General features: G+C 33.0%; 4 protein-coding genes across 5 annotated transcripts; 2 read left to right on the forward strand and 2 right to left on the reverse strand.

Moving 5' to 3' along the window:
• Positions 1-193: 193 nt before the first annotated feature.
• Positions 194-1,880, forward strand: LOC142554508 (ubiquitin-conjugating enzyme E2 20-like). Its single transcript, XM_075665177.1, has 6 exons — positions 194-493; positions 815-842; positions 964-1,191; positions 1,281-1,344; positions 1,492-1,551; positions 1,675-1,880. The coding sequence occupies exons 1-6, from the start codon at positions 354-356 to the stop codon at positions 1,716-1,718; spliced, it is 564 nt and encodes a 187-aa protein (XP_075521292.1). The 5' UTR covers positions 194-353; the 3' UTR covers positions 1,719-1,880.
• A 2,882-nt stretch (positions 1,881-4,762) lies between these two features.
• LOC142553636 (uncharacterized) lies at positions 4,763-7,662 on the forward strand. 2 transcript variants are annotated; one of them, XM_075664027.1, is made up of 4 exons: positions 4,763-4,948; positions 5,058-5,160; positions 5,957-6,125; positions 7,325-7,662. In XM_075664027.1, the coding sequence occupies exons 1-4, from the start codon at positions 4,871-4,873 to the stop codon at positions 7,371-7,373; spliced, it is 399 nt and encodes a 132-aa protein (XP_075520142.1). In that variant the 5' UTR covers positions 4,763-4,870; the 3' UTR covers positions 7,374-7,662. The 2 variants fall into 2 exon arrangements, with proteins under 2 accessions (XP_075520142.1, XP_075520144.1); XM_075664029.1 differs by lacking the exon at positions 7,325-7,662 and having other exon boundaries at positions 5,957-6,389.
• Positions 7,663-9,692: 2,030 nt separating this feature from the next.
• On the reverse strand, positions 9,693-11,268 carry LOC142554509 (transcription factor BEE 3-like). The gene is made up of 5 exons (XM_075665178.1): positions 10,748-11,268; positions 10,527-10,640; positions 10,368-10,433; positions 10,198-10,266; positions 9,693-10,094 (listed from the first exon to the last, which is right to left on the reverse strand). Exons 1-5 carry the CDS (start codon positions 11,141-11,143, stop codon positions 9,864-9,866), a joined length of 876 nt encoding a protein of 291 aa, XP_075521293.1. The 5' UTR covers positions 11,144-11,268; the 3' UTR covers positions 9,693-9,863.
• A 722-nt stretch (positions 11,269-11,990) lies between these two features.
• LOC142553638 (uncharacterized) lies at positions 11,991-15,571 on the reverse strand. Its single transcript, XM_075664032.1, has 4 exons — positions 14,911-15,571; positions 14,501-14,603; positions 12,958-13,152; positions 11,991-12,408 (listed from the first exon to the last, which is right to left on the reverse strand). The coding sequence occupies exons 3-4, from the start codon at positions 13,091-13,093 to the stop codon at positions 12,017-12,019; spliced, it is 528 nt and encodes a 175-aa protein (XP_075520147.1). The 5' UTR covers positions 13,094-13,152; positions 14,501-14,603; positions 14,911-15,571; the 3' UTR covers positions 11,991-12,016.
• Positions 15,572-15,656: the final 85 nt, after the last annotated feature.

A 15,656-nucleotide genomic window follows, 5' to 3' on the forward strand; every position in this document is an offset into this window, starting at 1 on the left:
ATTGAAATGGGTCACAGATCCGGGTGCAGACCCGATACTATATATGGACGCCCAAATGGTCTATTCAGTATAGGATTAAAATATAAAATGAAATCAAATATAGCCGTTACACAGCAAGACTTTTCCGCATATTCTGTAACGGTCAATATTTTAATTTGAAATTCATAACCTAAAGTAAGGGCATCATTTTATACATCTATTCACTCCTTCAGATCTCTCCGCCTCTGCTATTCTAAGAAGAAGAACCGATTCCGTCCATTCTTCTTCTATTTCGACGAAATCTTGGATTTCCGACACTCCATTTTTCAAATCTTGAACTCGATTTTAGGAATCAAACAGAGTAGGGATTAAAGATGTCCGCTGTTAACAACTCCTACAACCAAGACAGAAACCCCAACACAAACACTACAGCGGCTGAGGCTCCGGCGGCGACGCCATCAAAGCAGCCTGTACCCACCGCGAAAACCGTGGATACCCAGTCTGTTTTGAGAAGGTAAGAGTCGGTGAATTCTGGAATTTTTCTTGCCCTAATTTTCATGAGATTTTCTATTGATTCTGTAAACTCTTACCATATGGTTAATATGTTGTATTTTAGGCTGATTATGACCCCTCACTCTGAATTTTGTTTTAAATCTGAAAGGGCTTGGTCGATTGAAATTTTGGGGTCCTATTTCTTCGAGTGTAGATGGATTTTGAAATAGCGTATATTTCTTGATTGTTTTAAAAAAAAAGTTTCGTTACCAAATATTTGTTGTTAGCCCTTGGTACTCTGATGTTACGGCAAAAGTCTAACTCTTGTTGGTTCAATGAGCAGGTTACAATCTGAGCTCATGGCACTTATGGTGAGTACTATGAAAATCCACCTAGAACTTTTCTTTGAGGGCTTTAATGTAAAACTTACATGAATTGTTGGGTGTCCTGAATTTATTTTTTCAATGTTGTTTTTCTTGGAATTATCTTTAGATGGGTGGTGATGCTGACATATCAGCTTTTCCGGAGGAGGACAACATTTTCTGCTGGAAAGGAACAATTACGGGTAGCAAAGATACGGTTTTCGAAGGAACGGAATACAAACTATCCCTTTCCTTTCCAGCTGATTATCCTTTTAAACCTCCGAAGGTGAAGTTTGAGACCAGTTGCTTCCATCCCAACGTGGATTTGCATGGGAACATATGCCTGGATATATTACAGGTTGCTAATGAATTGTGTCTACTGTATTCTTGAATGCATTACCTAGTGTATTTCATGTAAGTTGAATATTTATTTGGTAATGTTCACAGGATAAATGGTCGTCTGCTTACGATGTGAGGACCATCTTGATATCAATTCAGAGTTTACTTGGAGGTAATACCCTTTCCTTCCATCAATGGCCTAAAATTTAGGAACCAAGAACTCATTTTTAGAGAAGTTCAAAAAACTGAGAAGTTTCCTCTTTGGATGCCTTCCATGATTATGTCTGATCTTGTTTTCCTGTTTCTGATGGTATCCTAGAGCCAAATACAAGCTCACCGCTGAACACTGCGGCGGCTTCACTGTGGGAAAACCAAGGAGGTAATATCACACGCTAACACTTGTACTTGAGATCTATCACTTGCCTTGATAAATTCATGGTACTCCTGAAGAGCTGTGCGGTATGTGTGCCTGATTTCAGTTTTTTTGTTTTGCCAATTGCAGAATATAGGAAGATGGTTGAGAAATTGTACAAGCAATCTGCCTAAAGTTTTATCAGTGGAGATGTTTTCTGCTGTCAAATGTTGATGGAATGAAGAGATTGTTTTCTACATGTTTGCATAGTTCTTTGCTTGTGGGAAAAAATTGATGTCTTTTTATTGTTTTTTCTTGTTCTTTTCACTAATAGAAATCTTGGCTTCCGAACTTTACATGATTGTTCCATACTGTTTTATCTCATTCGTTCCCTTTCAAGTTTCAATATCCGTTCCTCAAACCTCATATAAGGGCTTTGCTTTAAGAAAAATTTCAATTCATCCACTACCACCACTGCTACAACTGTGATTATTACTGCCGCCTCCGCCACCCCACGGCTGTGCGTGCATGCATATATAGAGGCTCTCGACGCACCAATAATAAACATTAGTACTAGACACAATCTGGATATGTGTAGTAGAAATATTGCATTGCTCATATACTGCAGTTGATTTTCTGTGGGTGCTATTATTTATGTCTACGTTTTTATAACGTGCGTATGCCAAGCATAGAGCATGGACGGATTTAGCTTAGATCAGTCGAGGCCTATAGCTCACCCCAATTTTTATTTTTTTTTTAAATTATGTATGCAAGTTTTACTTAGTTCAGTCTGGGACACAATTTCATTCAACGGTATAATGTAACGACTTTTTTGTTATATATATAATTTGTTAGATTAAGTTCAAGTCCATTCCAACTTTAATTCTTGTATTCATCCCTGGCATGGATCGACATGTTCTATCAAAATGAGATTTTGACGAATCTAGTTTTAAAGATTTAAATTATAAACGAAGGCCTAAAAGGTTATGCCCGATGACCAAACTTGAATTGTATTTCAAGAATCACAAAATATTATAACCTGCTACCATTGTACGGTTAAAAAAATCGAGGGTCACATGGTCATCGATTATGGATTACTCATTGATGTCCTTTAGATTCAAGAGGTTAAATTTAACGTTAAAGAATTTAATATGATTAAATGATCAAACTTGTAATTGGGATACAAGTTTAGGAAGGTTCCATTTTGGTTTTTGTTCAACTTGCTCATATGATTGGAATATGATTATGAGGTTATTCTTGGATTTTTATTCGACCCTACTAAAAATATTATTAATTGGATGATCCGATAAATATTTGATTGGGATATACGTTTTGCTAAAAAAAAAAAACAATACAAATATAAATATATTTAAGGTTATGAAGGTAAAATTCATGATCACTTATTTTTAAAGATTGAATTAATTATGTTAAAATTAATGATAGTCATTTTACTTTTCAAATTTAATATAATCAGTTTAAAATATCTCTCATTTATTATACCTACAGGTTTTACCTAGGCATGATCTGGACCATATCAGATTGGTTCCAGATTGCCGGGTGATGAAATCAAACCAATTATATACCTATTCTGTCTATTCTATTTTATTAAGATTGAGCGCATGATAGTAACTATCTTAAAAAGACACCAATTTTTTCTTCCAAATTTACCCTTATATAATACTAATATTACACTTTTGTTTTTCGTTATTTTGGTTTTTTTAAAAAAAAATTCAACACAAACTTTTATTTTTTATTTTTGTTATTTCAACAATTTAAATATCAATTTAGTCACTACATAAATTGTCAAATTACACTTAAGTCCTTCGATAATAATAAAAAAAAATTGTAACTAGTATACAATAATGTATTGGATGGTTTCCGGATCTGAACATTCTTCTTCGGTCAATTTTTTTTTTTTTTTTTTTTTGGATTAATTTCTATTTATTAAGCTCAAATATTCTAACAATTTTTACGGTTATTTTTGGAGTGTTCTAAGTAATTGTATTCGTTCTTGATATTTTGTTAAATTGGCAAACATAATCTGTTGTATATAAATTTGGATCATCTGATAATCATGACGATGCTAATGTTAGTTCTAAATTACCTTTGCTCGAATTTTTAGACGAAAAATGTTTGAATTCATTAATTCAATCCATCGAATAAGAAGAATCCCTAATTATACGCCCATTCATCATTATCACATATATTGGAAAGAAAGATATAGTCTAAACCGAAAAATCCAAATTCCAAATCAGAAAAAATCGAAAATCAAATCGAACTCTCATCTTAAATTCTTATATTTTGGTTTTATAATCTAAAATCGAAATTATCATGGTTTGTTTATGGTTTTATGTAACTTAAACCGAACCGGTAGTTTAAATCATGATTTAAGCAAAAAATATTTTATTTACTATTAATAACTAAATATAATGTTAATAATTCAAATATAAATTATTACATTTTATTTACATATTTGTTTATTCTTAAATTTGTGTAGCTAATTATAATTTAAAAAATATTTATGTTTATTTAAAAATAATTTAATTTATAAGTCATACAATTAGCAAATCTATAATAAAACAATTTAAATAACTTAACTTTATTAAAAAATTACATGAAATAAGATAATTTATATATACTTGTAATATCGAAAAATTGAAGAAAATTATAAAAACTGAATTTAAATTATTATTTTATATATTTTAGAATAATAAATAATGAATTAATTGAATTTATATTCTGAAATCGTATAACTGACCATATATGTCAAAACATAATATTTGGTTATGGTATACTCAAAATTAAATTGTAATTGCTTAAAACTGAACTAGATCGATCGTTGTATATCTTTAAATTCAAATATAAATAAAATATATATTTAGGTTAATATTTTTAGTATAAAATCTTATTTGAGTGGTCTTTCTATTTAGAAATGTAATCGAACCTAACCAAGTCGAGCGGAACTCTTAAATGTTTGGGTTCGACTGGTTTATAATCGAATCGAACTCAAATTTTATTTAACGAATGTATTAATGACTCACGAGTTTATTCAATCTTTTATCGAATCTAAACAAGTTTAATAAATATAAATTTAAATCTTCGTTAAATTCATTAAATAATAAATTATATATTTTAAAAAATATAACATTAAATTTAATAAATTTTTTTATATATATTTTATAATGAATATGTAAAATTGATAAATCAATTACGAATTAAACTTTTGTCAAATTTAACATCCCTGTTCCTGCTTGAATCCCAAGATCGTCGGCACGCACAGAGCTCCTTACCTCTTCTTGAAGTAAGCTTTGATTTTGTGAACATTGAAGTTTCATCGATTGAGCCCATGTATAAGCTAAGCGTGCTAGGGAATAATGATATAGACGATGTCCGCTGGCTTTGCTCTTTAACGGAATCTGAATTGGTAAATCCAATTTTGTTTTCAAGTTTCGTGATTTTGTTTCTGTTGGTGCATAATCTTTTCTTAATGACTTAAGCTACGCGGTTTGAATTTCATTATTTTTGTTAATCAGGATTTATTGATGGGTTTAAAAAATTTGGTCTATCTTCGCGCGAAGAAGATTGGTCATGAGGATATAGCGAAGAAATTTGACCTACGGATGCTTCGAACCCTCAGTATGTTCTCTTATGAATCCTTTTTGTCTGTAGTTCAAATTGATATAAAAAATAGGACCTTTTTTATATCTTTATTTTAATGTCAGTATTTTTTTATTATCATCGATATCATTTTTCAAGACCTCTTATCAATGCATTTGGTGACGAAGATATATAAATATAATCGAATTTTATTAAGATGTTATACTTTCAGAACTTTCATGAGCAGTTGAATATGTCTTGTTTATTACATTGTTATTACAAGGCCATGAGGCGTGTGCCTGACCTCAAGACATAGCTAGGACGCACAGTCCACAACTGCGACTGAAACCTCAGTTTCATGGCACATTTGCACCTTTTATAAAAATGATTTGTTATGCCTAGATGCTAATGCATTTGTTTTATGAATTTTGGCATTAAAATATTTGGATTGCTCTTTTGACCTCGCGAACTCAGAGTTTATACCCTCCTGGTCTGTGACTTTTGGTAATTTATAACTATAATTATAATTTGAAAACGGTGAATGTTATGCCCCTAAGAACTGAAAGATAGTGCTTTATAGTGATTATTCAATTGAAAGTTGAGTGATGTCAGAAATCTGAACTTGGATTCTTGTGCATTGCGGACTTGTATCTCACAATTTTTAATGATAAATATGTAACCATATTAGTAGCCTTTATACCCTGGATGTCCTTTCATCCGTTATATTTTGGCTACGACTTTGTTTACTTTTTTCTTTGATTGATTTATTCATTTTTCTTTTATGTTTGGCAACACTCCATTGATCGACTCTGGCTTACATTCGGCATGCTTTCAGGTTTCAATTTCATGGAAAATTTGGAAGGACGGCTTAAGGATTTACTGGGGACTACAGGTTTTGGATCTAATATATCGAGTCAGAATCTCAGTGGTGATTTTGGTAGTATGACCATTGAGGATTTATATCCATTCATCTGTTCTGATAAGAGGAAAAGAATTGCTGATATGTAAGTAATTTCTTTGAGGTGCTTCAGCATAATGTAATGTAGAACAATATCGTAATATCCAAGGTTACCAGTTCCTAAAAGTCTCATATTCATGTTCTGAGAAACAGTTAGTGATTTGTCAAGCAATGAAGATTTGGGGGTTACAGTTGTTCATGTTAAGTCTCTATCTGATTTTCGGGATGTTAGGAATGTTGGTTCTCTCTCATTATAGATTCATATGCTTGTAGGTCTTGTGGTGTATAATTAAAGGTTTCATAAAGTTAATATCCTGTGCTGCACTGCTCAGTTTGGTGGTCAAGATTCATTGAACATGCACACATGTTACATTTGAATGTTGACATTGTTGTAAACATACTCATCATTTGAACAGATTGTTGGTGAATTCGTTTCAACACTAGACATTGAATGAAACTAGGGCTCTAAGTTAAGTGGAGACAACTCATGAGCCTACTGAGATGAGCCAAGTCTCAAGCACGTGAACTTAAGCATGAGCTTTTTTTCTTTTGGATTCTACGAGCTGGAGCTGAGCTCAGTATTTTCCATTTATCTCAAGCTAGTCAGTAAAATTTCACAAGCTCAATTCGAGCTCCTGTCAGTCTCACCTCCTATATCTGGGAAAATTTGGTGATTAACTCTCCCTAAAAATGTTATCATAAATATGACATTCTTATGTATAAAGGTCATAAAACAAAATAATAAAAAAACTATTGCTTTGAAGTTTGATTTCAAACTATCCCCCTATATGGAACTACTTTTGGGGAATAGAAATTTAGGAATTTCTAATTTTACCATAACTTTGGTTAAGTCTGAAATAATTAATGTGATCCATGAAAATGATAAAGTTCACATCCGATTCTGCTTCAGTAGGATTTGTGCCGTGCCCATTGGGTTTCGCTGGAGTACAGAAAATTTTTGCTTGTGATATTATTGATTGAAGGTGAAAGAAGCTGATTATAACGTTCCATAATCATCGGGGATAGTAGCAAGTTTATCGGACCTTTTTATTTGATACCTCAGCCTGATGATACTCATCATATAATCATGCTTCAAATTTACCATGTCTGTTAAATGCTGTCCAATGATTTGCTCGTGTACAAATGGGTTTATTTGACATTTGATTCGTTGACGGGGTTTATGTTTCATTAATATAATCAGAACCTTTATTCATGCTAATGCTAATGAATTGCGTTTCTGTATAGGTTTTCTCTGGATATGTCTGCAAATTTAAAGCAGAAGACCGGCAACTAAAGGTTAACTTAGACGTAGTAAAGTTGTCACACCTGGGCCTGGCCAGCCACTAAAACAATAAATATCCAGTTGCCGTTCAATCTCTAAGAATATAGTGCTGCAGATGCTGAAATTGTATCACTGCTTTGAGGAGGGCCTCACTTGGGGAAGATTTTTGTTAAGTTTTTTATTGTTTGTTTGATTTTTGTCAAGGGACAAAACACTTGTAGAACTGCATTTTATACAAAAGAGTAAGGAACGTATTCCTGTGATTCCCTTAAATCACTGTACATTGGTTTGTACTTTTTTTGCTTATGAGTCCAAAATTTGATGCTGATTACCTTTTAAAACCAAAAAAAAAATTTTTTTTGATGCTGATAAATTGTACTTCGACCTACTACCCAAGTAGCATGTACAGAAATGAAATTACGCAACATGCTGATGCAGGTCAAGGAGACTGGGTAAGTCTATGTGACTTAAAAGTTGGAAATTTCCTAGGATTGCATTATTCTTCTCTAGTCCGGTACAAGTCAAAGAATCCCCCATTTGTTCTGTTTTGATCGTTCATTTCAGATATTATTCGAATATCCATTGAATACAACTGATAACGTCCTTTGTCAAAGTGGCTTAAGGTAATAATTTGAAGAGACAAAAAATATCTACTCCGGAGGGCCTCGACCACCTTTACAATCTTTTCTAACAGCTTCGACACCGATAAGCCACGTTCAAGACTAACAAAGGGTTGATCTCATAATCTTTATTTAGTGAATAATGAACAACTTCCACCATCTTTAAAGCTTGATAGACACTGTTCTTGGATCCTTGAACTTGCCCATATTAGTTAAAAGGAATCTGTCCCATCTTCGCCTGATGTATGTGCAATTACGTGACCCCTGATCAATATTAAGAATATGATTCTATCCAATTTGTTACAAAGGGGTCCCAATAGGCCTAGTTCCTCCTTGTTCATGCATATACTCCAAGAAACAGGCAAGAATGAGTCAAAATGTAGTCAATGGAGAGATTGGATGAAAAGAGGAAGAAAAGGGACCTTAAAGGTTCATAAACTCTTATCATTTAGAGAATTTGGAGAACCCACATTGTGTATCATCTTTGAGGCAAAGTCTGGCCCATTCAAAGCTGTAATTTAATGGATGCAATGTATCTGCTAAGTGGTGCTCTCTGTGGTTGATAATTTTATAGAGTAAAATGCATTATGATCCCTTTTCAATCATTCATATCATGAATTGGCAACATCTGTGAGATTTAGTGTAGTGCATTATTTTTTGTGGGTTTCACTTGCTTTTGTCGACATGGGTTTTTATAGATGGATTCTCATGTTAGATTGATTTTTTTTGTTTCTTGAATATATTTATTCAATAAAGCGGAATATAGGGGAATGTTAAAAGTCAAGTTGCTGATAAATCCATTCATTTCCCTATCATGTTGGTTTCACTTGGACTATTGTCTCCACTAAAAACAACAAATCTCACGCGTTGGTTGCTTGTTTTTTCACTTGACATAAAAGAAATTTCTATTTAGTGTTTTAGTTGGAGACAGATGTTACATCACCTTCTTGCCCAATTATGGTTCTTAAAATTTTTATACTTGATGATTATAATATTTTATCAGTTCATATTTTAAATTTTCAAGTGTTGTCTCACAATCCCAACATTCATTCCATTTAGAGTCTTATCCCCCATCACCTACCCAATTGCACCTTAGTTGCGAGAGCTATTGTCTTTATTTTAAAAACAAGATTTTATATTTTCCAAGGGCCCTACTCCACTCCTCCCTTCTCGACATGTTAATTGAATGTCTATTTAGGTGATTGCTATTTATCAACTGTTAATAATTGGTGAGGCCAAGAAATTTAATGCATCCACTCCAGAAGAAAACAAAAATAAGAAAAAGAGCAGACCCAAGGAAGAAACTCTACTGACAGATGAACTTTTGATGAACATATGATCAACATTTCCAGGCAGGAATCTAATCTATCTAATTAATAAATGGGGTGAACTTTCTTTCCACTAAGAATTTTATTCGTTTCTCCTCTTCAAAATACAGATTTAATGTGAAATGTGGTGCTTATATTAATGCTGTTTTGAGTCCCATATTATTTATCAAAATTATTTGGAATATCAGTGAGACTGTCTGCGTATTTGATTGGCATCATGTCATAAATATTAGAAGTCAAAGACATGGTTAACTTCTGTCTCTTGTGCAATCAACATATATGTCACAAAACATCAAGTCTTGCTGAATAAATTCAAGTCATTACACGTTTAATCAGACATCTGATTGCAACTAAATGCAAGATAATCCAAGAAATAAGATGGAAAAAAATAGATTATACACTTTATTAATAATACTTTGTTAATTCCACCATGTGTCAACGATGGATACAATCGACTCGAGTATAATTCTTGACCTCTGGATTTGAGTTATACAGATTAAATTCGGGGGTGGGGGGGGGGGGTGGTCGGGGTGGGGTGGAGATCTCTGTAATCTTCAACTGTTCTTATCTGGCAATTGTGGATAAACCTCAAAATTGAGATATGATGGAGCAAACTGCGCGGGGGAAGGTCCCTGTCTTGCTACATCTTGAATCTCGAGTGCTTCAAATGGTGCCTTTGCTTTCTGCAAGATATACAGAGGAAGTCCTTGCATGGCCTCTATGAAATCTATGTCTGGACTGAAGTCATTAGCTGTGCTTGCTGCTGTGAGCTTCATTGACAGGAACTGAATCGCAAAATACAAAAAAAATGTACCAAGATTGAATCTTTTGACTAAGATGAAATAAGTTTAGTTAAAAAATAGTCCATGGATCAATTCAATTACTCACCTCTACCTGATTCTGTAGAGACTGAACATAGTTGATTATCTCATCCAACATTACTGCCATTCCCATTGTCTGTTCAGTGGTTTAATTTTTATAAATAACGTTAGTAAATAATCCACATGATCGAAGAAATTCTTCAGAGAACTCTTTGAACTGAAAGATATATTCATCACCTTATAACATCCTGGAACAATGTCTTGCAGACATCTCAATCTCTCATTGATTTTTTCTCTTCTTACCTGGTACAGAGCAGATTTCACACTTAATTTGTTGTGTTCTTGGATTTGTTTGGATAGGATAAGTTAATGGAAAAACAATAGGAAGCTACCCACTCTTTCTGCTAAACTGTGGCTATCAGTAGCTTGGCCCCTTTTGGCTCTAACGTGTACCACTTCCCTTGGCTTTTCATTTTCAGTGTTTTTCACTTTCTTCCCTTTTCTTGAATTCTTAAAACATATAAAAATATATATAATTAAATAACACAATCTATACCTGATCAGATTGAATTCATGTGAAATCAAGAAACATGATCAAGAATTACTAGAAAGCTTACATTTTTCGCCATTTTTCCATTTGCAGACACTTGAGGGGATGAATTTGCTGAGGTACTATGAGGGGTGTTTGCAACTATTGCTTTCCTTTTCTTTTCTCTACGATTGTTCTCGTTCGAGATAGTTTGATTAGTAGCAGCCGGGAGCACCACCACCGAGCTATTATCTTGCATATATAATCCAGGGAAAGATTCCGATTTCCCAGTGTCATCCGATAGACGAGGGAAAGGATTATGATTGGGAAAACCAATCAAGCTTTGAAAGTTTGAGGCAAAGGATTCTTGATGACTTGGATTTAGCCCCGAAAAATGGTGCAAGAATTCAATGCTTGGATCAATGTCTGATAAAGAGAATACCTGTTTATGGGTTTGCAAGCCTGATAAGAAGTGATTTGCCATTTCTACTCGAGGAAAAACTGTTGAAGGTTTGAGCCAATGACTGTTTCTCTTTGTAACAAGTTGTTTCTTGTGATTGCTACTATATATAAACAAGGAAAGATCACAAATTTGGGTAATGGGGTTTTAGTTTTTTTTTTCTTTTTCCTTCTATGTTGTTAAAATATGGGGAAAAAAGATTCAATCCAAAGGCGACACGTGGCAATTTGGACTTTTTGGTGGGGTTGGTGTAATTGGTGAATGGTGATATATCCAAAATGTGTGGTCCATTATAAGCCATTGGCTTTTAAACTCACTAGCATATAAATAAAGTGGCATATCTTTTACTCTGAATTATGCCCTCTTTGGTTCCAAATTCCATGAAGATTTCCCCCTCTTTTGTTTGATGGAACACAAATTCGATTAAGATCTATTTTTCCCTTCGCATAGATCCTAAAATATTAATATTATTTTTGTAAATTGTCATTAAAAATAACTCCAACTTTCTTGTATTTAAGTTCACCAAGAAACGAAGATAATTCTTATCTTAGTAGGATTATTATAATTGCTTTCCTTTTCCTAACAAGGAAGAGGGAACTCCAAATGTCCAAATGATATAAAATAAGTTGATAAATCATAAATTGCATGTCTAATATTAGAAACCAAACGATGAAAGCTTGACTAGATAACTATAATTATATATCATTCATATATATCATCGGAAGAAACAAAGTTTGAATAAAATCATCAAAACTACTTGGTTTTTTTGAACAACAATATATTAAAATAAAAAGAAATCAGATAAAAAAAATGACTCGGTCTTGATCGGTATCAATATATAAAGAAATCAAACCTAACCACTAATATGCTTCGATCAAGATTTGTGATTCTGATGAATCAAATTTCACTCGCCTGGCATGAACGTACTAGTTCGATCAACTGACTATACAAAAGATAATCTTTTTCTTCGTCTTCCTTTTCAAGTTTGGCCCAGATTGCCTTCTGACGTGACAGTTGTGTATGCAAATCATCATCCCATTTGATTTCATCAATGAACATATTAGGATCCATCAGTAGCCTGATATCGGCATATGGGAGGTCGTTGATTCGGGCCAAATACCGGCATTTGGCAACAGAGAATGCTTCCTCGGCTGCTGAATCATCCCAACGCAGGACTTTGTGATGATTCTTCGTGTGCTGCTTGGCTTCCAGGAAATGTTTCCATGTAAACAAACCGACTTCCAGGCAGAAATCTTTTTCCCATTGCGGTATCTCCCTTTCCCCGAACACTAAATATTAATTGTATATCAAATTAAATAATCACGCAAAACCAAATCCATCAATTTAACTCCCGCATACTGTTCCAAAATCAATTTATGTATTCATATTAATCCAAGAATAATCAATCACGTTCTTAAACTAACAATCCATATAAAATTTACAGCCTAAAAGTGTGCACATATATGTTCCCAGGAAAAAAATTATCAAATTAATGGAAGTAAGAATACGTAACAGTTGTTTAAGGAATACAAGAGTATTAATTAAACAGATGAAGTTTCAATATCACTGCATGCGGCGTATACAAATCTACTCGTGCATGCAGTCGCAAATATAAAAAGTTTAACGTAACTTTAATAGATTAACCCAAACCAAACATGAACGATCTTTTTAATCTTTATATTATAATCTTTCATTATAGTTTTTGATTGAAGAAACAACAAAAACAAGTATCCATGCACAGAGATATTCAAGAACGAAGAAGAAATTATTAACACTTTTAATTCTTTAAAAATTAAGATATATATATTCAGAAGGAAGAAAACATGCATTATGCATACCGATATCTGAATTTCTGTTATCACTCGGCATGTATGGCGGACGTATCATCTTCATTCCGCTGTCAGTACCTTCTTGACAATATTTTTCCGCCTTTGTTTTCTTCCTCTTCGCCTTTGTCTTCTTCCTTTTCGCCATCAATTAATTGTTAAAGAAAGAAGAGAAAATTCTGGGGGGTTCGGAAGAAATCGGATGTACTGCACAAGAAAACAACTGGAGAGATTTCTTGCGGTGATCAATCTTAAAAACAATCATGGAAGTAAAAAAATATTTAATGCCTTAATTTTTTTATATAGGTTTCGAGTCCTACTCCTAATCAGTTTGTAATTAAGGAATTTTTCAAATTTTGGTAATAAATTTAAATGTAGATAAGGTGAACCACTGTATGTGTTCAGTCAGGAGTTAAAAATCTGATTTTCAGATTTTTTTTTCATTAATTATAGGGCCAAATCAGATTACATGGATTTTGTGTGATTCGACAAATTTAATTTCGTTACTATTAATTATTAATTACTTTTTCTTTTCTTTTCTTTCTGAAGGTAATTACATATTTTTCCATGTATAATACATAATAAGTAATTCAAGTTATTATTATTATTATTATTATTTGATGCAAACGCGTGATAATTAGAAAAAGATAATTCCAGAAAATCTTGTTGATAAGTTACTGACAAATTGTTAAGATGTGATTCATCGAATGATATCTGTATCTAATTTTTCTTATATTCTTCCTTAAATATTTTAAAAATTAAACACCATTGCCCGATGGAAAATTCATCAATAGGAAAAACAAGTATGGAGTTTTCGATTTGAAAATTAGTTTACAATTTAAAAAATATGGCTTTTAAAACAATACTTTAATTAAATCTATTATTATTATTACGCAAAAAATATAAAAATATATTTCAAGAAATAATAGTATTAATGTATAACATCCATAAACAACATTAATTTTAAATTTTCATAAAAAAACTCGATAAAGAGTCGAATAATTTTGAAAACAAATGTACAGTATTTTTTTTATTAGAGTTTTACGCGTATAAACCTGCCATACTAACTATCTGCATTGTCTCACGAACCAAACAATGTCTAAAAAATCGAATTAAGACGGCAAACTAATCATACGCAGAAAGCGTCGAAATTGTTGATAAACAAGTAAAATCATGGACTCTTCGAATGGTTTGAATTTTGTAAACTAGCTGAAACACCAAACTGTTTAGAGGGCATGGCATAATATTCATGCTCTTATCACATTGCACTCCTATGCCGAGCACGATGCCATATTTCCGAATAGAAAAGAAGCCATATTTCCGAATATTGTTTCTCCATCTGAGTGTATTTTGTGATCTACAATTGTCAATATAAAGTTTATACTTCACAACCAAGAACATTTCTGACTCAACTTTAATACTCCTCTATCTTGGGAGCACAGAGCACACAAAGTCTCTATGTGTATATATATAGATATAGATATAGATTTTTCATCTCCAAGAAAATATCGGTAGCAAAAGTGCTGTGCGGGTTTACTCGATGAGAAAAACAAACCTCAATACCCAGAAGGCAAGAGCCAGATGTGCTCCAGTGTCCTCCAATATGCTTTATTCAATTTTCAGGCAATTTCTCGAATTCTGATAAATTACATGCCTCCCTGCACATGGACATAAAATCCCTTGCAAATAAGGATAATACCCTTGAATTTAAAAAGCACAGGGTTAAATGCGCTGGATTTTTCAAAACACAGGGTGCATAACGCCTATTAATTTCATGCAGGGCATTTTGTGATTTTTTGTATTGTTACAAAGGTGTAAAATGCTATTTGCCTCAAACGTATGTATGTGTGTGTGTGTGTGTATATATATATTAAAAAAAAGTCAACACCCATCAAGAAGGAAGTAGTACAGAAAAGTAAAATTCACAGCTAATTGAGCAAACACCAAATTTCATGGTTTCCGAACCTGGTTAATATGAATTCATTTCCATCTTCAATCAGAACACTCGAAACATTTGATTTGATAATCATGATGGTTCCATAGCATACTCTTCATCGATCCTGACAAATCAGATTGGGACGTAGGCAGGAAAAGTGTGAACGTTGGGAATTCTACTGGAGGCATAAAACATATAATCATTTAACTACAGTTTGTTAGTTTGCGAGCAGAGTACAATAACTTCTCCATTCTTCTGGTCGAATATATCATAACCCTGAAAGCTAAAAGGAATAAAAATTAACATGGAATCGTTTATGCACCAGTACTAAAACAAGCAGCAGTGTATAATAGAACTTTTAATGTGATCGTTCTATTGCCACTCTACACGGCATGGATTTATTGTTCCTCAGTATCAAAATGAAAGGATTTGTTATCCTTTTAGAGAAGAAAAATACCGCACCAACTGCACACAGTAGAATGAATCAACTCTTTCAGAAATCAAATATACCACTAAAGAATTCAAAGCTAACCAAAGATACATATCAAGTTGCAGCTTGAGTACTAGCCACTAAGTTGATAGAGGAGATTGAGAAGCACTTTTCTAACCAAACAGCAAACGGATTTAAAACAGCGCCCTCTGGATTGCTGCTTTTTTATAGATTCAATTCAAATATTGGAAGAATTTAGACCTCCAGGCGATCAGGCAAAAAAATCAAAAATAGAGTGACAATATAAAGCACAGTATAAGAAATTTAAAGAAAACCAGCCTTTTA

Source organism: Primulina tabacum, chromosome 8 (genome assembly GCF_025594145.1).
Source record: "Primulina tabacum isolate GXHZ01 chromosome 8, ASM2559414v2, whole genome shotgun sequence".
NCBI lineage: Eukaryota > Viridiplantae > Streptophyta > Magnoliopsida > Lamiales > Gesneriaceae > Primulina > Primulina tabacum.